Source organism: Odocoileus virginianus, chromosome 34 (genome assembly GCF_023699985.2).
Source record: "Odocoileus virginianus isolate 20LAN1187 ecotype Illinois chromosome 34, Ovbor_1.2, whole genome shotgun sequence".
Lineage (NCBI taxonomy): Eukaryota > Metazoa > Chordata > Mammalia > Artiodactyla > Cervidae > Odocoileus > Odocoileus virginianus.
Genome location: NC_069707.1, coordinates 1470466 through 1494488, shown reverse-complemented (window position 1 = coordinate 1494488; position 24023 = coordinate 1470466). Strand labels below are relative to the sequence as shown.

The window sequence follows — 24023 nt, the reverse complement described above, 5'->3', positions numbered from 1 at the left end:
AGTGTGCAGAGAAGTTAATTTTTATGCATTTTCTGTCATCTTTCCTGACTGCCTCTGGTCTTTTTTGAGTGAACTTACAAGAGCTCCTGTGTAACAGTTTTAAACACAACAGACTGTGGACCCGCCCATCTCTGCATCCTAACAATTCCACTGCTTCCAACAGTTTGAGAAAATGAAACGATATTTGACAGCAAACAAGATAAATGGGAAAACAGTTTAAATGAAATTCGACTCCAGGAACTATTATTCTCTCTCCCTGCTGGCATCACCGACTCAAAGGACATGGGTTCGACTAAACTCCAAGAGTTGGTGATGGACAGGGAGGCCTGGCGTGCTGCGATTCTTGGGGTCGCAAAGAGTCGGACACGACTGAGCGACTGAACTGAACTGAATGTCATAACTTGGAGTGAGTCTCGGGATCCTTGATGGAGTCGGACGAACCAAGTGTTGGTTTAGAATTGAGCAAATCGTGACAGCTGGTCATCCCAAGCACAGAGGTTTCCACGGTGCCCTTAGGGAGCTGCGTCTGGAACCTGTCAGCCCGAGGACGTGTGGCTGTCTGCGGGCTCTGAGGCGGTCCTTGTAGATGCCCCAAAGGGAGACTCTGTGTTTGGTGGTTTCTCAGCAGCTTGGCTGGTCATCAAACACCAACCTGCTCTGGAGGCAGCTGCCATGGTGCTGAGCTGCTCAAGGCTTGATCTCAGGCAAACAGTCCGAAGGCATATGAACGTCAGGCATTGTAAGGAGGGGACGGCGTTCTCTTCAGGACTGTTAGGACCGTACAGGTGCTGAGTAAATGGCAGGGAACAAGCGCTTTTCAGCTGATGACAAGCTGTTCTCTAGATGTGGCTCAGAGAGCCGCTGTCAGAAGTGGTTTGCAAGGTGAACAGTGGGAGTACCCTGGGCGTCTGTAGGTACCAGACCTACTCAAGCTGGGCCGGAAATCCTGGCTTGGCCTCTGGGCATCAGCTGAGCACTTAGTGCTTCAACAAGCCCCCTGATGCAGGCTATTCAGTGTCCCTGGGGATTAGAAATGACTTTATCCGTGGCAGACAGCTACGGACTTTCCTCAGTCGGGGGGATGGGAGAGGAAGAGGCTTCTTCCCTGTGGTCCAGCAGCCCCGCCGGGCCGGCCTCCCGGCTCCTCCTCCCTCTCGGTAGGAGGACATGAACCAGCACGGGCAGCGGAGGCAAGCCTGCTGGCGGGCAGGCCGCAGGGACGGCGCGACCGACACCACCGCTGTCCCCACCACAGCGGCCACCCAGGAGTGACGAGTGTCACAGAGGGCGGATCTAGACTGCAGGGCTGTGCGCGTCATCCGGCCAGTGGTGTCCGACGGGACGGAGGCGTGGAGATGGAGGAAGACGATTAAGGAAAATGAAGTCAAAGTGCACGGGGTTAATGATTTGCTGCTTCGTTTGCTGGGGGCTTTATCCTTGGAAAATAAAATGGAATGGAAAAAAAGCGAATGAAATAATGAAAGGGAAATAAAATGTAAACATGGTAATAAAAATATTGGTCAGGAGTTCTTGTTTCTATAGGGATGTTCTTCTTAGAGATAAGAACATATTCCTGTTTCACTGAGAATTCTCACTTCTTACTGGGGTAAGTGAATGACATTGGGAAAATGCTTCTGTTTCCTTTGGACTCTGAGTCACTATAGCTTGGGGTGTCTTCAGCAGGGAACCGTGCCCCCCAAACCACAGAATGACCGTGAGCTGCGTGTCTGGCCTCGAGCACGCCCCTCCTCAGCGCCTCCCGCCTCACGCTGGCTGGGCCCCTGGCCAGGGTCAGACCTCCGGTCACGTCTCAGACCCACCTCCGCACAGGTGGTCACAGGCCTCTCCAGACAAGCCTAGCAAGTTCTCCCGGCGTCTGATAGCCGGAACACACACGAGTCAGCGGCCAGAACTCCTGCGAACACAGGGCTGGAGGCTCAGCCAGAGCCCACCTGCCATGAAGAACCCCTCCCTATCATCTGCAGCAAACATCCCAGGAAGAAGCTCGAGGCAGGCCTGCAGGACGTCGGATTGTGGTCTGCGATGACTGTTCATGACGGGGCTGCCGGAGGTGGCTGTGATGGGCTGCCCAACCTGGCAGGACTGGCCTGCGGCTGACAGCTGCCCTCTTCCTATCCTGCTCCCAACGCAGGGCCAACCAGAGGACCCCGAGTGCGCCCTCCCAGGCTTATGGGACCCCCCACTTCTGTTGACTCCTCAGCGCCCCCTCGGCCTCCAGCACTCCTGCCCCCCTCCCGTGGGGAGCTCCCCCTCCCCCGTCTGCCCGGCCTCTGCCAGAAGCTGGAGGTGCTGGTTCCTGGTGACGCTGACCCCTGGCTTCAGCAGCCCTGCGGGGACAGCCCCCCCGGGGGTGGTCTGCTCTCACCCCCATGCCTCGAGGACTCCCACGTCCAGGACGAGACCTGGGCTCTCTGGGAGCTCCTTGCTGGACCCACTCAGCCTCCCTCGCACCGCAGCTCTGCGCGTCTGCTCGGCCCTGGGCTGCCTTCCCACCGCCCCTGTCTCCCCGCTTCCCTCCTCACCTCTCAGCCCAGTGCAGTTCCCAGTCCTCCCAGCTAAACCTCTAACTGCGCTGTCCACGTGCAGTCCAAACACTGCTCCTCTGGGCCCCGGTGCCTGCCACTGACCGCTTCAGGGGCTGCTAGGTCGTCCTTAAGAAGACTCTTGAGACTCCCTTGGGCTGCAAGGAGAGCCAACCAGTCCATCCTAAAGGAAGTCAACCCTGAATATTCATTGGAAGGACTGATGCTGAAGCTGGAGCTCCAATCCTTTGGCCACCTGATGCGAAGAATTGACTCATTGGAAAAGACCCTGATGCTGGCAAAGATTGAGGGCAGGAGAGGGGGGTGACAGAGGATGAGATGGTTGGATGGCCTCACCAACTCGATGGACATGAGTTTGAACAAACTCTGGGAGAGAGTGCAGGACAGGGAAGCTGGTGTGCCGCAGCCCCTGGGGTCGCAGAGTCAGACATGGCTGAGGGACTGAACAGCGGCGGCTGCAGGCCATCCTTGCTGGCTGCATATTTCCTCCACGTGGACAAAACTTCCCCAAACCGGCACCCTGATTGTCTGTGCAACGCCCCTTCAGCAGCTGGTACAGTTCCTGCAAACAGCAGGGCTCCGTGAAGGTGCCTGAGTGCGGGAGCGCTGAGGACAGACTCTGGGTAGTTGCCCAGCTGCCCCTGGTTGTACGAGGAGGATGCAGGCTGCGTCTCCCTCCCCGCAGCCCTCTATGCCTGCTTTCTCAGCTCTTCCCACCTTCCCTCTGCGCATGCTGACGGGCTGTGGGTGTTGAGCCACCCCCTCTTGGGGTTTAAGCTACAGGAATTCTGGGATGGCGGTGCTCGTGGGCTCGGTTTATTCTGGGTCTGTAGGGGCACCACCTGCATGAGCTCTTCCCAATCCTCCCGCGGGCCCTGCCTGGGGGTCCTTACACAGAACCCCTCTAAGGCCATCCCACGGGAGTCAGGGCTTCAGCACAGGAAACTGGGGACAAGCACATTCAGGTGATAACAGGAGAAACCTTATTTCCTTAAATCAAACAAGGCGATTTGATAAAATGGCTGGGGTATCTTCTCTGATACAGTTACACTGCTTCTCTAATTTTTATGAATTAGCTATTCTTATCTAATTTCTATCTTAGTTTGACTTTGATACTTAGAAAGAACTAGTTTATCCTTTATATATTCACTTTCTTGCTATAATACTTGTATTTCAGTCATGCTGGAAATGACAAATGCTTCCTAATGATCTCAAAAGTCAGAGAATCAACTCTCTCTTTTTTTTTGACTTCAGGGATGGGGAAGTAGCTCAGCCACCTTCAAATGCACTGGAAGGACCCCATCGTCGAGTAACCCTCCGCCCTCCCCGTCACAGGCCACCTGCTGCCCCAAGCAGCCGCCTGCTTTGTGTTCCCTTGTCCTGAGCAGCTACGACCATATCTGTTCAGAGGAAAAACATGCTAAAAACATAAACTATTCAGGCAAATAAATGGAATGTCTCAGTTAATCTTTGTTTCTGCACATTCTGCCCTCAACCTTCTGCCTTCCTTGAGTATCTTTCTTCTCTGAGTTTATAGCACCTCTGGGTTGGGGACGGTCTCTGCCTTCTTGTCACTGATGTTCTCAACTTTAATTCTGTGCTTTTAGGGATTTTCCCAAAGAGCCCTCCCAATGGTGCTCGCCCAGCCTGCCTGGAGGTGCCCGTGATGCTCCTGGGGGTCAGAGACCCCCGCCGTCTGTCTGTCTGGCCCTCCCTCTGCTCTTCACCCGGCCGTAGCCTCCTCTGCGGCCGTACCTCCTGGGCTGTCCAGAGGGACAGGCCGCTGGCATGGTTCGATCTCCAGCTGGTTGGTCAGCATGATTACTTTGCTGGTTGGCATGGTTATTTTGCTTGGTTATTGGCATGGTTAGATCGCCGGTTGGTTGGTCGGCGTGGTTACTTTGCTGGGTTATTGGCATGGTTGGATTGCTGGTTGCACAGACAGGCCCAGCATCATCTGGGTGGGGACGCATTCCTGTCTGGCTCACTTCAGAGGCTGAATCATGAGGAAACACAGCCTGGCTTCCGAGAAAGAGAAACACTGTCAGGACACTCACTGCACCCCTTTTGCACTGACCTTGCAAGACCTTAGCCAGACACAGAGCCCGAGGGCTCTCTGTGAAGCAAGGACAGAGTCCCTGATGATGACAAAGGAAGTCTGCACTTTGCAAATGCGGCGCTGCAGCCCCTGAACTGGGAGAAGCTCTGCCTGATGCAAGAGAGGACGTCGAACAGCAGGGCACACCCTGCGAAGGGGGCGTCACCCCCGTTTCTCCAGGGTGGCCGGCGAGGGGCGCAGGCTGTGAGGGCTGGGCAGGGCCGGCCTCGCAGCCCCTGGATCCTCTCACAGGTCTCTCACCTTCTCAGAGGCCCCAGAGGACCTGGGCCCCCCACCCTCTCAGACCACATTGGTGAGCATTAGACCATTAAAGAGAACGCCTTGTGAGCTGTGCTGTGGTCGCTAGGTCATGTCTGACCCTCTGTGACCCCATGGATTGTAGCCCGCCAGGCTCCTCTGTCCATGGGGTTCTCCAGGCAAGAGTACGCCCTCCTCCAGGGTGGATCTTCCCAACCCAGGGATCGAACCCGGGTCTCCCGCATTGCAGGCGGATTCTCTACCATCTGAGTCACTGAGTAAGCCCATGAATACTGGCGTAGGCAGCCCGTCCCTTCTCCAGGGGACCTTCCTGACCCAGGGATTGAACCCGGGTCTCCTGCATTGCAGGTGGACTCTTTACCAGCTGAGCTACCAGGGAAGCGCCTGTCCTGTGCACAACCTTTTACCAAAAAACCCATCACTAGTAGGTTTGGCTTCTTCCTTCAAGTATCAATACAGTTTCAGAAAAAGCTTAGGAAGACCCTTTCCCCAGGAGGGGCCGAAGGAGCCCAGACCTCCTGAGGCTTCCCCGGGGGCAGGGGGATGCCCCTGCCCCTGAGGTCTTCTCTCTGCCTCCAGGCCACAGAAGCAACTTGGAAAAATTCCGTGTACAGTGCTGTATGAACTGAAGATGCTCTCAGCAGGCAGATTCCCCGAAAATCCCACCTTCTGGAAAAGCTGAGGGACATTTCCTTTGAAAAATAAACACCACACGCAAGGGTTTCTTTTCAAAAGCACTTTTATGCTCAACACATGAGTGTTGGAAAGAGTGTGGCGTGGACTCACATGAAGCGCGTTCTCCCCCCGGGGTGAGAGAGCGTCCTCACGGTCGGAAGGACGAGGGTTTGCTGACCACCAGCTACGTCCCCGGGGCGGGGAGGCTACAGGGACAGACTGACTTGCGAAGACAACGGCATTTCAGGTGTTTATTCACCTGGAGCGTTTGACAAGGACTCATGTCCCAGCCCAGTTTCTAGAGCCGCGCCGCAGCCATCGGGGATACCGCCTGCCGCCCAACGTGCACCAGCCCGAGGGCACCCATCCCGGGCTCAGGGCACAGGGCCTGGGAGGCCGGCCGTCAGGCCTGCAATCCCGGGGTCCTGGAGACGGTCTCCGCTGGGCCCCGTGGGCGACACACCCAGAGTCACAGCCTAACCCGGGGTGACACACCCAGGGACACCCCGGCAGCTCCTCTGAGGGTACCCCGTCAAAGGGTGGCTTCGGGGACCAAGCAGAGCTGTCAGATGGCAGCCCGCACCCCAAACGCGAGTGAGCGAGGCTGGGCGGGTCCTAAGCCGAGAGGCCCCTCTGCCGGCGGGCCGCCCCTCACACCATGGTCATGACCTTCAGGGCGGCCGGCTGGAACCTGCGGATCTTCCTCTTGAGGGCCTTGGAGGCCTTGACGCGGCACAGCCTGGGCACCGGGGGCAGGGCTGGCTTGGAGCTGGCGCGGGCCCGCTGGCCCGGCCGCCCGCCGCCCCCCGAGTCGCTGCCGCTGGATTCGGCGTCCCCGAAGCGGCTGGCGGTGTGGTCGCTGGCCTCATCCCAGCTGCTTTCGGCTGCGGTGGAGAGGAGCAGCGAGGCGCACTCGGCCGAGCTTTCGGAGCCCTCCGACGCGCTGCGGGCGCCGGTGTCCTGCGGGGGCGGCGGGGGCCTGGGCCTGGCAAAAACAGGCTTCGGGATGCCCCCTCTCCGGGCTGCGGGCCTGCGGGGCCCCAGGCCGGGGTCTGGGCGTGCCCGGGCCGAGATCTCCACCGAGGACTGCCACCGGCGCTGCCTCTTCCGCGCCGCACCCCCGGAAGCCCCCAGCGGCGCGGCTTCCCAGGGGAACAAGGCCTGAGCTGACGCCCGGTGACCCTCCCGCCGCGCCACCAGCAGGGGCACAAAGAAGGACACGGGGTAGAGGCTGGATTCGGAGCAGGACCGGCCGGGCGCCTCTGCGGCCAGCGTGGGCCTCTGGGGAGCACCCCCTGACTCTGGGGGCGGCCGGGGGACCCCGAGGGCGCCCCACTGCAGCTGCGGCCTCCCAGGCCCCTGCATCTTGTCGCTGGGCCCCCTCCTGACCGTCACAGGCCTGGTCTTGGGGGGTCCTGTGGGGGAAGCTCCGCTGGCAACCAGGTGGGGGTGGGCGCAGCGTCCGTCCACTCGCCCGCTCGGCCACCTGCCTCCGCCCGTCCAGCCAGCAAGCGCTGTTGGCTGAGCGGGGCAGCGGGGAGCGGGGGCCCGGCCACAGGCCAGCTGGGGGGCATCTGGACGGGTCTCCCCGCGCATGTGCCCACACAAGGGGCCAGGTCCCCCCTTGGGATGGCTGCTGGGGCGTGGGGTGCCCACAGAGGGCACAGGTGGTGGCCGGGCGAGGCTGTCCCCGCAGGCAGCCCCGCTCACCACTACCCTCCCGGGGGTGCAGGCCGGCTTCTCCAGGCCATCTTCATCGTCCACCTTCCGGGCACCGAGCTGCGGCGGGACTGGGGACGCCTCCCCTCTGGGGGGCCCCTGCTCACTCCCTCGGGCCCGCAGCCGCAGCAGCCGCTCAATGTAGGCTGCAGCGGGGCCAGCCTCGAAGGCCAGCCCGGAGCGGACGGAGCTGGGGCCTGCGGGGCTGGCGGGGGGCGGGCGGGGGGGCACACGGCCCTCGCTCTGAGGCGTCTCCCTAGTCAGAGCGAACAGCGGGCTCTGCAGGGCCACGGCGTGCAGCGGGCTGGGGTACGGGTACACCTCCCGGCCGCCCCGGGACACCAGGTCGCACTGGTACTTGGGGTCCACACCGTGGCAGAGGAAGGGAGCGGCCGCGGGGTGTGCCCCGGCTTTCTGCAGCCCCACGTCGGCCGGTAGGATCCTTTCAAGGTCACCTGGGAAGGAGAAAAAGGGGGAGGCGTCCACGAGGGAAGCCGCACGCGCAGCCCTGGGTGGGAAGCGCCGCCCGCCCGGCCTCAGCAGGACGACCCAGCTCTGCGCCTGCGCCGCCCTGGGGCAGGACGCGCCCCCACCCGGCTGCGGCAGGACGACCCTGGTCCCGCACGCGCGGTGCCTGGACACGCGGGCAGCCTCCGCACGCCCACCCCCCGGGCCGCTCCGGCCACAGCCGAGGGCGGGGGCGAGGCTGAGACCCTGACGCTCAGTTTCCTTCCTCCTGCGGCCAAGGTGCAGAGCACGCAGCGAGAAGGGGGGTCGCCCACGCGGGCGACTGGGACAAGGTCACAGGACAGACCAGCCCTGAGACGTCTGCAGACGTTGGGGTGGAACCTCCCCCACATGCCCGGGGCTCCCTGTTCTGTGCTCGGCAGCTCCGGGCTGTCCCCACCTCCCCGGGGGGAGCTCGAGGGCCCGGGGGTCCCCCACTGCCTGGCTGTCCTCACCTGTGGACACCGGCCGCGGCCGGGGCTCCTCCTGCAGTAGCTGGCCTGGCCCCTCCTCGCCGGCCGGGGGCCCCCACGCAGGCAGGGGGACCCCACACACGGCGGTCTCATCCGCCGAGCGGGGCCGGCAGTCTCCCGAGCCAGGCCTGGCCTTGGGGGCGGCGGGCAGCAAGGTGCCCAGGGAGCAGGACACGTGGTCGCTGCACACGGACGTGCAGGAGGTGGACAGGGAGCAGGAGCCGCCGTCGCTCAGCTCGTAGAAGCCTGGCGGGGGACAGAGGCGCTCAGCGGCCCAGGGAGCCCGTGCGAGGGGATGCCCAGGAACCCCGCTGCCTCCTGTGCCCCCGGGGTAGGCGGGCCCTCGCCCCCGCCCAAGCCCCGCCCCCCACCTGCTCACCCCTCTCCGGGGCAAGCGGCTCAGTCCCCCACGTGGCCACTGGCGTCTGGCCCGGGAGTGGAACCCTCCTCTCCCCTCCCTCCTTGAGCCCCTCAAGCCTCATCTGAGGCATCAACCAGAAAAGGGGCCGCGTTCGGGGAGGCCCCCGCCCGGCCCTGCTACATGCGTGACAACCCGGACCGCGGAAGGATCTTTCAAACAGAAAAACAGACGCGCCAGAGAGCACTGTACCCGGGGAGACGCCGGTCTCCCGGGTTTGCTGTCTGAGCCGCCGTCTGAGCCCGGAACCTGGAGAGGAAGCCCAGGTGCCCAGGGCCGAGTCGGCCAGAACGATGCTAACCATCAACGTGCGACCTTGAACGACCTTGACGCAGGGCACCCAGGCAGCGGGGATGACGCAGTACTGCCTTCAGGCTGAATAAACCTATGGACTCAAAACTCCTATTGTCACACAAAAGCTGTTATTTACAGCCTCCACGTCCGCTCCACCCGAACACAGCCCAGAATATGCCTCAGCCCAGAGAGAGGAAAGAAACTCACGCGGTTTCTTCCCCCCAGAGCAGTATTTTCCCAACTAAACAGTGCATACAGCACTCTCTCTTCTTTTTTCCGTGCGTGCTAAGTCGCTAAGTTATGTCTGACTCTGCGACCCCAGGGACTGTAGCCCACCAGGCTCCTCTGTCCATGGGATTCTCCAGGCGAGAATACTGGAGGGGGTTGCCACGCCCTTCTCCAGGGGATCTTCCTGGCCCAGGGATTGAACCCGCGTCTCTTATGTCTCCTGCATTGGCAGGCAGGTTCTTTACCACCAGCACCCCTTGGGAAGCCCCCCTTTCTTCCCAATCGCACTTAAATACAAGCATTTGAAAATATTCAGCTCCTTCTGTGACATGTGCTGTCGGGCGCAGTGGTGGCTGCTGACCCTGGGGCCCGAGCAGTGGTGGGCTTGAAGGCCGGCCGTACCCGAGCTGGGCCTGCTGTCGCTGTCCGCAGCCTCGCCAGGGCCCCTGCGCACGTCCAGCTGCAGCGCGCTGATCTGCCGGTCCAGCTGATCCAGGTGCGTCTGCAGGCCGACGTCCTGGCGTCTCAAGCGGTCCTAGGAAGGGACAGAGCAGGGCATGGGGCCGCTCCGAGTCCAGACCAGGAGGCCAGGGAGCTCCGTGAAGCCGCCTCACTCGAGGCAACCTCCCCAACCCCCCACGAACCCTGGCCTGCAGCCCCACATTCCACCCCGCACACGGACTCCCAGCCACCGCTGCCAGCTTGTCTTCCCAGGTACAGACGCTGGAATCGGCGATGGTCACTTAGACATCTTCCTTTATAAGGAGACAGGGTAACACAGCTTATGAGAGTGGGACTGGGATCTAAACCAGTCCGAGGCCCCCGCCTCCAGCAGGAGCCACCGAGGGTATTGTCAAGGTCTTTCCATCTCTGCAAGAGCCCACTGTTTCGGGCGCGCGCCTCGTGGACCCCGCGTCTGGCGCCTGTGTCACCACGTCCCTTCACGGCCGCCCGTCTGTGGCACCGGGGGGCTGGGCTTTCACCTCTTCAGGGGACAGGACAGTCCCCAGGAGAGAAAAAGGGCCCCGCCTTCTGCACAGCCTTAGCCTGCACAGCCTTAGCCTGCACGGCGCAGATGTATCTCCCTGGTAGCTCAGCTAGTAAAGAGTCGCCTGCAATGCAGGAGACCCGGGTTCGATCCCTGGGTCAGGAAGATCCCCTGGGGGAGGAAATGGCAACCCACTCCAGTGTTCTTGCTTGGAAAATCCCGTGGACAGACGAGCCCGGCGGGCTACAGTCCCTGGGGCCACAAAGACTTGGACACGATGGAGCTGTGGTGTCCCAAGGACGAAAGAACAAGTGAACAAGCAGGGTCTTGGAATGGAGGCAGAGAACAAACCAGACCCTTACATTCTTCCCCTCCCTGTGTCGTGACCATTAACGAACCTCAGGTCCTCCTGAGCAGGATAACCTGTCTCCCCTCCCACCCCGCAGGGAGAAGGCATTTGCCTTCCTCTCCCCAGCCAGTGTACCTGCCTCATCCCATCAGCACACGACACGCAAGGCCCCGTCCCGGGCCTGGCACCCTGGGCATAAAGGTGCACCAAGGACCCCTGGTCGAGATCGGCTCTCCCTTGAGCAGGCCCGCTGTTCTAACAGCGTCTCCCACTCTAATAGCTCCATGCTCCTCTCATTCTGCCTCATGTCTGGGAATTCTTTTCCAACTCACGTGTGGACCATGAGATGAGCGACTCTCTCTCACACACACACACACACACACACACACACACGGCCCGCACAGGAGGCGCTGAGAACGGTCCTGCAGGGCTCTGGGGCGCGGGGAGGGGCCTGCAGGAGGGGTGCCCGGCGCCGGGGCGGACGCAGCCTGCGCTGCCCAGCACCTTCTGGTCTCAGGGCCCACCTCCCAGCTCTGTCCTGCTCCAGGTCTTGGCTTCCCTGGCTGTGAGATGGGTTACTGTGTGTGTTAACTACACGTGTGTGAGTATCATGTAATATACACACATGTATGCAATTGATGCTCACAATACACGCCCACACGCGTACACACACATGCACGGGAAATAGCACTCGTGTTTCACAAACACTGACGTCCTTCCTTTAGTGATAAAACTGCACCCTGTTGTCGAGGCTCACTGCCTAATCTTGTTTTGATTAGCAATGAAGTTCAAGGCCAATAATTAGTGAGTGCAATTATATGAGTCTTCCTGTTTAAAAAGGTGATTAATTGTATTTCTACTTATTATATAGGAAATGAGGAATTACTTCAGCAATTTCAATAATACAGAAGTCAGTCCCAGAGGGGCAGGTGGCAGCAACTTCTGATTCTCATGGGATGACGCCGTCGGCACACTGCTCTGGGTTAGGGGCCGAGAGCCTGGCGCCGGTGGGTGGACCATGCGGTCCACATTCACCTTCTCAGGACCCGATGCAGGGGTCTCAGAACAACCCCATTTCGCAGCAAGACAGCCTCCAGCCTCGTGGAACAGTATCTGTAAACGTAACACTGCGAGAGGCAGGCCCGAGTTTATTCACGTCTTACACACTCAGAACCACCGAGACTCCCTGGGCCCCTGGCTTCACCCCTGAACATTCTCGCAGCAGGAAACCCTCCCCAGGGGACGGCCCTGACAGAGAGCTGGGGGCGGGGCTCCAAGAGGGGCTCCTGCCAAGGAGAAACACTTAGATTCAAACAAAGGGAGTTTTTACTGCACGAGACTTTCTCCTCCCTGGACCCTGGGGCAGGCGGAAACCTCAGCTGCCTGCTCAACCATGCTTCAGGGTTTGAACGCATCGATGAGACCTCCTCCCTCCCCATCCACGAGCCCCTTCCTCCTGAAAGAGGCCCCCTCTGGCTTTTTCCTCCCTCTCCAACCCGCCCCCCTACCAAAACTGACCCTGGCCTGTTTGTGCTGGAATAAACGCTCTGTGATTACCGTGTGCCTGGCCTGGCCTGCAGCTGGCGGTTTCTGTTTAATGTCGAAAGGCCCCGGTACCTTCCAGGGAATGACTGTGTCCGGAGGACCCCGCCGCACGGCGACAGGGCGTCTCACCCCGGACGTGCGCTGCCCTCCGTGGGGGGTTATGTCTCTGCTTCTCCTTAACCCTGCCATGGGTTCTAAGGCTGTGCTAAGTCGGAGGTTCCTGGGGAGCCTGCACTGAGTGTGACCCTCTGCGGAGCCAGGCACTCAGCCTCCCTGCACTCACATGCGTTTCTGCAGACAAGTGTGTGGCAGAAAAGTCATCACGGACTAAACGCGACGGCAGTGCCGCTCGGGCTCCCTCCAGAGCAGCGAGCCTCGCTGCCCCGCGCCCCCGGAGCACCGCGGGCCTTCTGGCTCACAGTCGGGGCAGCACGTCCTGTCTGAGTCCCCCAAACCTGGAAGGAGAGACAACGGGGTTCCCGGGAGCGGGGAGGCCCCGCGTGCCTCCATGTAGACCCCCGAGCTCCCTGCCACACCAGTTAACTGAGACTCTAGGGCACACCTGGCAACCTGCACCTTGACAAACTCCCCAGGGACCAACGTTCCGTGACCACGAACGCTTGAGAACTTCTACCCGGGGAACGCCGTTACAACCAGACGTCTGGCTTAGCCCCATCTTCGAACTGCTGACTTCACAGGCTGCAGAGGCGGAGCTGATTTCCTCTTGCTTTGCCCTTTTGCTCCCATCTGCAACCCGGCTTTCCAGCCCTCTCAAAGCTCTGAAGCAGATTCGGAGGGCGAAGGGGAGAAACACCCCACATTCGGGGCACAGAGACGGCATCTAGAACACCTCCGCCCTCTCCCCGAAACCCAGGCACACGGGAAGCAGCTTGGGCATCAGCCGGGCGGGACCTCGAGAGCCCCGACTGGCTGGAGGAGAGGCCCTTGGGAGGGGGCCCAGGGAGCCTCGGGGACCACGGGTGCCGGCGCCGCACAAGGGGGCCCAGCCCGGCCGTGGACACCCCCGCACCTCCCTGGGACCCTGCGCCAGTCCGTGTCCCCGGAGAGCGGCCCAAGGACAGCTGCAGACGCTGGGGCTCCGACGGCAGTCAGACCCTCAGCTCCCGCTGAAGGCCAGCGCCTGCCAGGGAGGGGGAGCCACTCCTGCTCGAGCTGGGCAGCGTGACCAGCTGGAAACTCCCCGCAGGGTCCTGGCAGGTGCCCAGAGCCTGCCCTCTCGTCCCCCTGGGCCCCTCTCGCGCTGGTGGCTCCTGGCGGGACATAAAGCTTCCGGGCTCTCCAGGGTGTCCAAGGCTTCCCATCAGGGCCACTGGGAACCTGACCCTGACAGAGACGGGAAGGGCAGTTGCGCCTCGGGGAAGGACTATCCCTGGAAGATGGACAGGTGACCGCAGCGCCAGCCATAGAGGCAGGGTTGGAGGTCACGGGGCTTTCATGAGCTCGGAAGTCTAGGACACAGAGACGGTAAACATGAAACCTTCTTCCCCGCTACTATCAGCAGTAACGGGAGCTCATTTATTTATCCAGCAAAGACTCACTAAACACCTACTTTGCGCTTCCTGCTGTGACTTCAGACGCGGCAATTAACAAGGCGCAGCTCCTCGTGGTAAGTGCTGATGTGGGGACCTCTCCTAAAGGCAGCGTAAATCCCCAGGTGCTCAAGCTCATTCGCACTTGGGACGTCTGGGGACAAAGCTGCTGCGGGTCCCATAAAAGTTCTTCCTGTCTTCACACCTGATTGGCGCCCCCTGCCCAGGTTAACCCAGGCTGGGTGGCAGGGGGCCCTGCCTGAGCTGCAAGTTACCCAAGTGTGAGACGGAGATGGAGGCGAAGGCCCTGTGATTGCAGCCTTCACTACAGAACTGGGATCACTCCTAAAACTTTCCCTGTAAGAAAGATGTGAGCCTGTTAATCGCTGGGCTGATGTCACACGTACTCAGTCCTTCTCTTCTGATCACACAGTCTGTGCCAAGAACAAAGTTTCAAGACAAAGCGTGCGTGTTCCTTCTGGTCCCCACATTAAAAAAAAAAACAACAAAAAACCGGTTTGATCTTCTCTCCCAAAAGGCTACTTGTAATTAGAGGCTGAGAACCCACAAGTCTGATTTGTATATGACTTAAGCTCAGTTAATCATCAACTGTGCCCCAGCTCCCCGGAGAGAACAATGCAGAGCAGCACTCCAGAGCTCCTTCCCGTCACACGCATGTCAGGCACCTTTGCAGGCTTCTGTGCGCCTCCTCCAGGGAGGCTGTGTCTGGGTGCACACACACGCGCGCGCGCACACACACACACACACACACACACACACAAGGCAGCCACACCTGCAGCTCTGACTGGATTAGATGTCAGGGGGGCGGTGAAAAGCCTATAAAGTCCCACTTGGTAACTGGCTCCTTCCCTCCATGGAGGAGCCAGGGAATCCCAGGAGAGGCTGCACCATCAGGAGACAATGTGCGGAGACAGCAGGAGTCCTGGGAGGCATCCAAGACACTGGGCTTCCGGATTCTCTAACCCAGAAGCAGCTCACAGATCACTGACACGACAGGACTGCGCTAAGCTGACAGCAACGTGGCGGCTTCATCCAGCCTGCTTTGTACAGACGGCAACTTTAAACAGGGCCGAGTTAACTTCCCAGTCAAAAGACTCTCCTTGTGGGGCAATAGACTCAACTCTCAAATAGGCATCTTTCTATGGACTGTAGCCCACTCAGCCATGTCTGGCTACTGCTGACCCCACGGACTGAAGCCCGCTAGGGTCCTCTTCCCATGGGATTCTCCAGGCGAGAATACTGGAGTGGGTTGCCATTTCCCCCTCCAAGGGATCTTCCAGACTGCGGGATCGAACCCAGGTATCCTGCATTGCAGGCAGATTCTTAACCATCTGAGCCACCAGGGAAGCCTTCTAATTTTTTCACTAAAAAAGTACCACAACCCTGCAAAAACTCTCTTCAGCTGATGCCAATACATGAAGTGAAATCACACAGCAGATCTATATCGGGGCAGTGACCCGAGTGTCCTCAATGGCACAGTAGGGCCCGGCGTTTGGAGGAGCCCGTTGCGGCCCAGGAGGCTTGGTTCCACCGCCTCTCCGTCCAGAGGACACACCTCTTTTCGTAGGTCAGGTTACCTTTTAAAGTGGGAGAAGAGGCCTTATCAGATCCACGCTTCCCCCAACGTCTAGTTACAATGACACGACCCCAGAGCTCGGCCTGGGCGCGGGCCAGCCTGGGTGGGGTGGGGTGGTGCGTGGCACGCCGTCCCCCGACCCACTCGGCAGGGAGACGATGGAGCCCGAAATAGGCATCCCAAGGATCCCCCTCAGGGCAAATCGATTTGATGCGTTCTTATCAACGCAACAGGGAAACTCCAACACACAGGAATGCATCCTCAAAGTCTGTGTGCGCGGGGCGACACGCAGAGCCGGGCGCAGCCCCAGGGTGCGGGCGGGCCGGGCAGCTCTCAGGACCCACCCTGACCCGCCACGGATCTCAGGATCCGTGGAGCCTCTGCGTCCGTCTGCGCTGGGACCGAGACGCGTCCTCCGAGGCCGCCGAGGGTGCCCCTCGATCGGTCGCCTCCCGCCCGCCGCCCCCGCGCCCCCCGCGCTCTCCTTACCAGCTGCTCCTGCAGCGCCGCCAGCGCCGCCTCCAGCCGCAGCTCGTGGGCGCGGGGGCCGCGGGGGGCGGCGGGCCCGGGCGGGGGCGGCCCGGCCAGCGCGCCCCAAACGCGCGCCTGCTGCCTGGCGCGCAGCCCCCGCAGCTCGTGCAGCCCCGCGAGCGCCGCGCGCAGCCTGGCGCCCACCCGGCGGCGGTCCCAGCCCGCGGGCCCCGGCGGGCCGCTCGGCGCCCACATCCCGCGCTCGGCCCCGCGAGCCGCCCCGGCCTCGCTCCCGGCCTGCGGAGCGCCCGACCGTGCGCGCGGCCTCCGCGCCGCCGCCGCTCCCCGCCCCTGGCCCGCGGGCCGCCGAGGCGGGCTGGGACCTATCGGTGGCCGCGGAGGCGGCGTCTGCGCCCGCCCCGGGGTCACAGCGGCCGCCCCCGGGCCCGCCCCGTCGGCGGGGGCCCGCGCCCTAGGCACCCGGGCCGCGCGCTCCCGGCGCTCCGGAGGGCGCACGGTGACCCCCGAGGGGGCTTCCAGGGGAAGAGCCGCCGCGCGGGCGGCGGGAAGGTGTGAAAGTAGACCGAAGGCGGTGGGAGGTTCTGTTCAGGTTAAAAGCAAGTTTTTTAAAAAACAAATTGCTGTGTGTCGCTTGTAGGATTGTTACCATTATAAACTTATTAGAGCTTTGGGGGAAAAAAACACCAAAAAACCCTCCCCTTTTCCTAGAAACCTTAGCTTGTCCTTTAAAAAATTTTTTTGAAATGAAAGCTTTATTCAGATATAACTCCCCTTTTTAGAATATACAGTTCAATGGTCCCTCGGCATATTCACCAAGTTATGCAACTATCTGAGATATAATTCACAGACCACCTAATTCCCCTTTTTACAATGTACAGTTCAATGGTCCCTTAGTATACTCACCAAGAACTGTCTATCACCAACCTTCATAAGGTCTTTACCTCCGTCCCCCAAAGAAGCCCTGCCTAGCTAGTGGTCCAGTCCTCCTGAGGCACCCCCAACATGAACCTGCCTATTTGGGACATTTTATACAAATAGAATTAAACAAGAGACGGTCTTTCAGGACTGACTTCTGTTACTGAGCATACTTTCAAGGTTCATCCAGGTTGTAGCAAGTATTACTTCATTTCTTTTTATTGGTAAATAATGTTCCACTGTATGGCAGGACCCGCTTCTATTTATCTGTTTATTCCTTATCAGGCTGTTTTCCACTTCGTGGATAACTATTATGATTAGTGCTGCTATGGACATTCATGTGCAAGTTTTTTCTTGTGTGTGTGGATATGTTTTCATTTCTCTTGAGTGCTTACCTAAGAGTGGACTTTCTGGGTCCTTAGTAACTTCTGTGCCTAGGATTCTGAGGAATGGCCAGGCTGCTTCCCACCACTTCCCGTTCCCATCCGCACAGTCTGAGGGTTCCAAGCGCTCCATACCCTCACCAACATGAGTCTTCTCGGTGTTAGCTGTTCCAGGATGAATGAAGTGGTCTCTCGTCGTGACTTTGATTTCCGTTTTCCTTGTGGCAAGTGATGCTAGTATCTTTTCACATGCTTATCGGCTGTGTGTCTTTAGCAAAATGTCTGTTCAGATCCTTTGCCCATTTTTAAAAAAACTAGGTTGTCTTCTTTTTGAAATATAAATATTCTGTGTGTATTCTAGAAACACTTCCATTTCAGGGACATGATCTGCAAGCATTTCATTCACTCTGTGGGGTATCCTTTCACCCCTTGATACTGTACTTTGCAGCAAAAAGTTTAAACTTTGACCAAGTCCAAATTATCTTTTTGTTCATTAGTCGCCTGTTCTTTCAGTGTCGTTTCTATGAAACCATTGTCTAATCCAAGGTCAAAGATTATATCTGAGCTTTTTTTCTAAGATTTTAAAAATAGTTTTGGTGCTTATGTTGAAGTCTTTGGTCCGGTTTTAGTTAATTTTTGTGCATGTTATGAGGTAGGGGTCCAACTTCATATTTAAACATGTGAATATTCAGTGTTCTCAGCACCATTGTTAGAAAGACAATTTTTTGCCCATTAAATTGCCCTGGGACATTTGTTGAAAATCAGTTGATTGAGAAAAATCAATTCCTGGATTCTCAATTCTATCTCACTAGTGTATCTGTCTGTCCTTAAGCCAATTCTGCATTGTGTTGATTATTGTAGCTTTGTAGTAGGTTTTCTGGTCAGGAAGTATGAGCCATCCATTTCTGTTCTTGTTCAAGACTGTTTTGGCTTTTCAGGGTTTGTTGTACTTCCACATGAGTTTTAAGCATAGCTTGTCAATTTCTGCAAAGAAGGCAGCTGGGATTTTGAGGGTGACTGCTTGGAATCTGTGGATTGATTGAAGAAGTGTTGCTGCCTTAAGGGTGGGTCTTCTGAACCATAAATGTGGGTGATTTTTCCACTTGTTTAGGCCTTTAATGAATAGTGTTCTGTAGTTTTCAGTGTTCAAATCTTGCACTTCTTTTGTTAAATTTATTTCTACAAATTTTATTCCTTTTCAAATTATTGTAAATGCAAATGTCTTCTAATTTCATTTTCAGAATGTTCATTGCTAGTGTATATAAATAAGCAATTAATTTTTGTACACTGATCCAAGCAAGCTTTCTGAATTTTTTTTACTAGTTTAATGGATTTTTAGTGGATTCCTTTGCATTTTAAAAAATTTACAAAATTGTGTCATCTGGACACACTTCTTGCTTTCCTAGTTAGATGGTTTTGTTTTTCTTGCCTTATCACTCTTCCTGGAACTTCTAGCACAGGTTGAATAGAAATGGTGAGAACAGGCACACTTGTCTTATTCCTGCTCTTGGAGGGGGAGGGACATTCAATCTTGAACTCTTGGGTAGAATGTTGGCTGTAGGTTTTCCTTAGATGTCTTTTATCTGAGTGAAGAAATTCTTATTGAGTCCTAGGTTCTTGAGTGTTTGTATCATTGAATTTTTCAGATTATGTTTCTTTTGTTTTTTCCCTTGGTTATCTACATTTATCTTATCTAATACTGAGAAAAGCGTTAGGCTGAGACTAAGGAGACCTCAAGTCCAAGCTCTTTTGCCTTCAATCTTCTAAACTATAAAATGAGTTTATTGATGATTCCTAATGCTACTTTCTTTGTAAACAAACAAAAAAAATGTATGATTCCTCTTTATATTTTATTCCAAAGAGAGATTTAGAGAGAAAGACTGGCCATGAGCCTTTTTTGGTTATCTGTCATCTCCCCATCTGTGATGAACTTAATGGTGTCTTTTGAGGAACCGAAACTCTTAATTTTTATGTAGTCTTATCATTGATCCTGTTTGGGTCATTTAAAAAAATTTTTTGCTTCAAGAAAGTCAAAGATATTATTTAACCTTGAAGATATTATGTAAAGCCGCTTCTGGAAGCTTTAATATTTTGCCTTTCTTATTTAGATCTACAATCCACCTAAAGTGGCTTTTTGTTTATTGAATGGGACAGAGAGGTCACAGTTTGCTTTTTCCCGCAGGCATGTCTCAGCACAGTAGTTATTGCCCCAGACGTCTTAGTGTGTGCTTCCTGCATAGACTTGTCATCCTAAATAACCAGATTCAGTCCTTAAAATCAGGAAGTTGTCACTGCTTCATGGTCATCATCTAATTTTCAGACCCAGTGTGGGTTTTATCCCACTTAACGGACTCCGGCTCAGACTGAGGCACTTACCTGTCCTGCCTTGTGGTGGCCTCCCGGCCTGGAGAGGGGGGTCCCGTCTGTCCTTGGCCCCTCACTTCGCGCGTCTGAAGATGCCGTACTTTCAGAACCAGTCATTTTGTAGGCTGCTCCTTGATCTCGTCTCACTGAGGCTCCCTCCTGGGTTGGGCTGTGCTTCTGAGCGGAATATCAGGCTGCACGCAGTGCTCCTTGCATCTACCGACGGGGACTCTGCCCCACACCCTCTGACCACGTCGTCTGTATCGGTAGCGCTGTCTGTCGTCTGTCTGTCCGTCCCTTCATCTGTCCACCGCCTCGCCGTCCATCGTCTCTGTGACAGCTGGTTTGTCCGCTTTGGGCTGTGCTGGGGCTTCGCCGCGGCTCGGGCTCCTCTCCGGCTGCGGCGAGCGGGCGCTGCTCTGGCTGCTGAGCCTGGCTGAGCCGCTTCTCACACAGCGGCGTCTCGTCGGTGCGGAGCGCGGGCTCGAGGGCACGTGGGCCTCAGCAGTGTGACACGTGGACTCGGTAGCTGTGGTGCACGGGCTTGGTTGCTTTGTGGTGTGTGGGGTCTTCCCGGATCAGGGATCGATCCTGAGTCTCCTGCATTGGCAGGTGGATCCTCCCCCACCGAGCCACCGGGGAAGCTCCTGTTAATCTGTTTACCTATCCATCGATCCATCGATCCATCTGTCTGTCTGTAACCGATCAACTGTTCGGAGTGGAAGAGGAGGGGAAGTGGGGGAAGAAGGAGATAAGAGCCCTGAAGAGCTGCCGGGTTTTGCCCCCCACGTGGGGCAGGCAGAGAAGGGCTCTGAGGTCCCAGTGCTGGCCTGGTGCTGCGGGGGGCAGAGAGGCGGGCAGTCCTCCCCAGCCTTGGGCCTCAGTGCTCCTCCTCTGGAGGTAGGCACTCCTCGGGGTGGTGGGAGGCAGTCCGCGTGGCCAGCTGCCCCAGCACGCCAGCCTCTGCTGTTCTGGGATTTAGGGATGCGATGAGGGGGCCCGAGCGCTCCTCACCCTCTGAATGTCCTGGGAGCCCGGGCAGGGGAGGCGCTCGCGTCCTTAGTGCTCTTGGGAGCATCTCCCTCCTTCCTGGCCCGGGAAGGACATGGGGCCCGAGGCTGCAGACTCCGGACTTCATCTCCTGCCCTGGGTTTCCTGGGGCTCAAGTGTCAGCTGTCACCTCCTTCCTTAGCCCCTGCACTCCCCTGGGGTGACAATGAAGTCAGATCAGAGGGGCAGGCCTGTCCTTTGTGAGTGTTGGAGGGTCTGAAATTATGAGACTTATTCAATGATTATACATTTATGTAGATCTTAAAGATTATCATTTAACTGTAACTAAATAGGGATGAAGGAAATGTGTATAAGATACCAAGAAAAAACAAGCTGAATTAAAATTTGTAAGCGTTTAAAAAGTGCAGCTGCAAACCAGCAGGGTCGCTGTGGAGCAGAAGAAAATTGAGGGTCGTTCGTCCGCTTGCTGCGGTTCTGGGTGGCCTTCTCCACTGGGTTACTTTGTTCTCTTGTTCGTCAGTTTATTTGTGCGATAAGCCAGTGTTCACACGCATGTGCACACGACCCTACGTGCTGTTAGAGACTGAAGAGAGCTGGAGGCAGTGGGAAGGCCCGCCCTCACACACCCTCCTCTGTCTGATCCCTGCCGGCCCCGCCCCCTCCAGCTCAGCCTCCTGTGGCCCCTCGGTTTCCCAGGGCCTTTGCACATGCTGTGCCTCCCCTGAAGCCCCAGCCTCCACGTCTATGTGGCCTCCCCTCCCCTGCTCACGCCTTTTCTCAGGTCAGGCTCCCATCAGGCCAGCCCGGGCCTGGCCCAGGCTCACCGTGCACTTCTCCTTTTTGCAGCACTCTGTCCTGTCACATTCTTTAGCTTGCTTGTCTGTTATGATCCTTGTTCCTTGTTTGTTTCCCCCACTAGGCTGTAAGCTGGGTGAGAACAGAGACCTTCATTTTTAAACTGATATATTTTAGGTGCTAGCCTGGCTTCAAGTAGCTGCCTAGTAACATCTGCTGAAGAAACTCTTGGTAATTTGTTCATCATTGAGCTGAAAGGAGACTTTGGAACTATATCTGGGGAATCCCCTGGTGGTCCAGTGATTTTGACTCTGTGCTTTCACTGCCAGGACCTGGGTTTGATCCTTGGTCTGGGAGCTAAGATCCCACAAGCTGGAGTGGTTTGGCCAAAGAAAAGAGAGAGAGAAAAAATGATACCATGGTTTTCTTAGATCATCCCTCGTATGATACAACGTTTTTACATTGTTGAGTTTTGTTGCAAAAGTAATATATAAGTTTCAAGAGATGCATAAAGAAAATTTAATGTTTTCTAATGTCTGACTCAGGGAACATGAATCTGAGCAAACTCTGGGAGACAGTGAAGGACAGGGAAGCCTGGCATGCTGCAGTCCATGGGGTCACAAAGAGTCAGACATGACTTAGCGATTGAACAATAACAACTCAATCCCCCTTGGATTAAATCTTCTTTATGTATTCTAAGGCATGGCCATTCACAAACCTATCATCTATCTATCTGTGTATCCATCCAGCTAGGTATGTGTGTATCTGTCTGCCTGTCTTTCCATCTATGCATAAGTCTTTCCATCCATCCATCTTCCAATGAACATTCAGGGTTGATTTCCTTTGGGAATGACTGGTTTGATCTCTTTGCAGTCCAAGGGTCTCTCAAGAGTCTTCTCCAGTAATTAAATTTAAAAGTTAAAAATATAATGAGTCTTCTTGACCAATAAAAAAAAAGCTACCAATGTAGTTGTGTCTTCAGAACTTCTATCACCACATTCATACAGTAGTTGAGAAATATTAAAAATGAAGAGAGCTATATAGGTATTCCTTACCCAGGGTTCGATAAAGACTATAGCAGCTTGTTTATTCTGATATAAGAGAATGATGCCAATAGAGTTGTAGCGAATACACACTGGCCTCCACACATCTTAAACCAACCATATGAAATCAATAATTACATTCTTGCCAAAGGCAGTTGGGGATTAAGCAGTTAGCTTCTGCATCAGCATGTCCATCAGCAGATAGGTTTCCCTTTATCTATAAGATCATCTCATAAAGAAGATTGGGACCTGTGACCTCCCACCAGCAGACTGCTTGGTCAGCTCCCCGTGTATCTGGGGCTCAGAGGGTGGAGGTTCCTCACCGGCTCCAGGTCTGTGGTTCCTGGGCTGGACCACTGTGTGCAGTTCTGCCCTGAACAACGCTGGGAGTGCAGGGTCAGGAGAAGATGCCAGATGTTGTGTAACTGATGTCTGACTGCAGCCATCCCAGCTGCCTGCTTGGAAAGGTGAATGCAGTCCACCTTCGAGGCCGCAGTGGGTCACGGGGAAACTGGTAGAACATTCACAGTGGGGCCAGCGCTCGGTCCTGGGACGAGAGGGGACTGCTGAGTTCTGCTCGTCACCTGGGCTCCCGGCTGGTGACGTAGCTCATCTGATGAGACCGCATCTGTCATGCTGGAGGTTTGTTACCTGATGACGCTTTGTTTGGTTTTGAAAAACTAGAAGGATGACTGATGAAGTCTGAATTCAGATTTGTGCAAGTTTTCAGTATCTCTGGGTGTTTGTGAAGGACCTTGAGCATTGTCTCTGGTTTGAGACACATAAAAATCCATGTAAAACGTGGATTTAATTATTTAGCAGTAGTTCCTGCTGTTTCTGTGTCTGGATGGAGCAGCGAGCAGGCAGCCCGTGGTGTGAAGCTCCGGTGAGCGTCCCCGAGAGAGGGCTCCCCAGGATGTGGATGCGGGGAGGTGGCTCCCTGCCGACACGCATGGCCTGAGAACACTTGCAATCAGCAACCAAGAGACGGCAGGGCTGAAATTCCATGCGGCTTTCGCCTGAAGCCACCGTAAACCTCACAGGATGACATCACTCATCCAGGCTCAGGCGTTTTGACTTGATGTGGTGTGACTTGTCTGCACAGTCTTGGTGAATTTCTGCAACATGAAAGTCACATGTCAAGGAGCCAGATTATTGCACTGTGTTCTGTCATTGGTCCGGCTTCTTATTTCAAAACTGAAGTCATGTCTTAATTCCTCCTTTCCCCCTTCTTTAAATTCACAATTTAAGAGCATTATCTCAGCAATATTTCAGTCCTAACTCCTTCCGTGACGATCGCCTGGGTGGGTGTCTGTTTCATCAGAGCTCCGAGATAACGGATACGTGGTGAGAAAGCCTCACAGTGCTTTTGACAGCGTGTTGGCACATAGTGGGGTAAGCGTTGCAAGTAGAATGTGTTTGCGTGTCTGTGTGCGTGTTGCTCTGTTAAAACACCGAAGGACACTGTGTCTTATGGCCAATTAGCAATGCAGTCATTTTCGTTCCAAGATTAACTCTGTAAATCTGTAGGCTTCTGTAAGGTGGAACTGAGTTGGAGAAGATAAAGCTGCCTTGTAACTTCAGTTTTACTTTTCCACCATAAAGGAAACTCTAATGTCCGCATTGTTACGTGTAAATGGTACGCCAAAGGTGACTTTCTCATCTAGGGTCATCCATCATTTGGGTAATGGTGGTTAGTGTTACCTTTTATGTATTTCTAATTGCTTTTTGTGCTA

At 56.2% G+C, this 24023-nt stretch overlaps 1 protein-coding gene across 2 annotated transcripts; it reads right to left on the bottom strand.

The window, feature by feature from the left end:
- Positions 1–5662: 5662 nt before the first annotated feature.
- DACT2 (dishevelled binding antagonist of beta catenin 2) lies at positions 5663–16097 on the bottom strand. Of its 2 annotated transcripts, XM_070461367.1 has the most exons (5): positions 15774–16097; positions 9658–9790; positions 9035–9118; positions 8298–8561; positions 5663–7790 (listed from the first exon to the last, which is right to left on the bottom strand). In XM_070461367.1, the coding sequence occupies exons 1-5, from the start codon at positions 16008–16010 to the stop codon at positions 6268–6270; spliced, it is 2241 nt and encodes a 746-aa protein (XP_070317468.1). In that variant the 5' UTR covers positions 16011–16097; the 3' UTR covers positions 5663–6267. The 2 variants fall into 2 exon arrangements, with proteins under 2 accessions (XP_070317468.1, XP_020765646.2); XM_020909987.2 differs by lacking the exon at positions 9035–9118 and having other exon boundaries at positions 15774–16095.
- Between the last annotated feature and the right edge of the window lie 7926 nt (positions 16098–24023).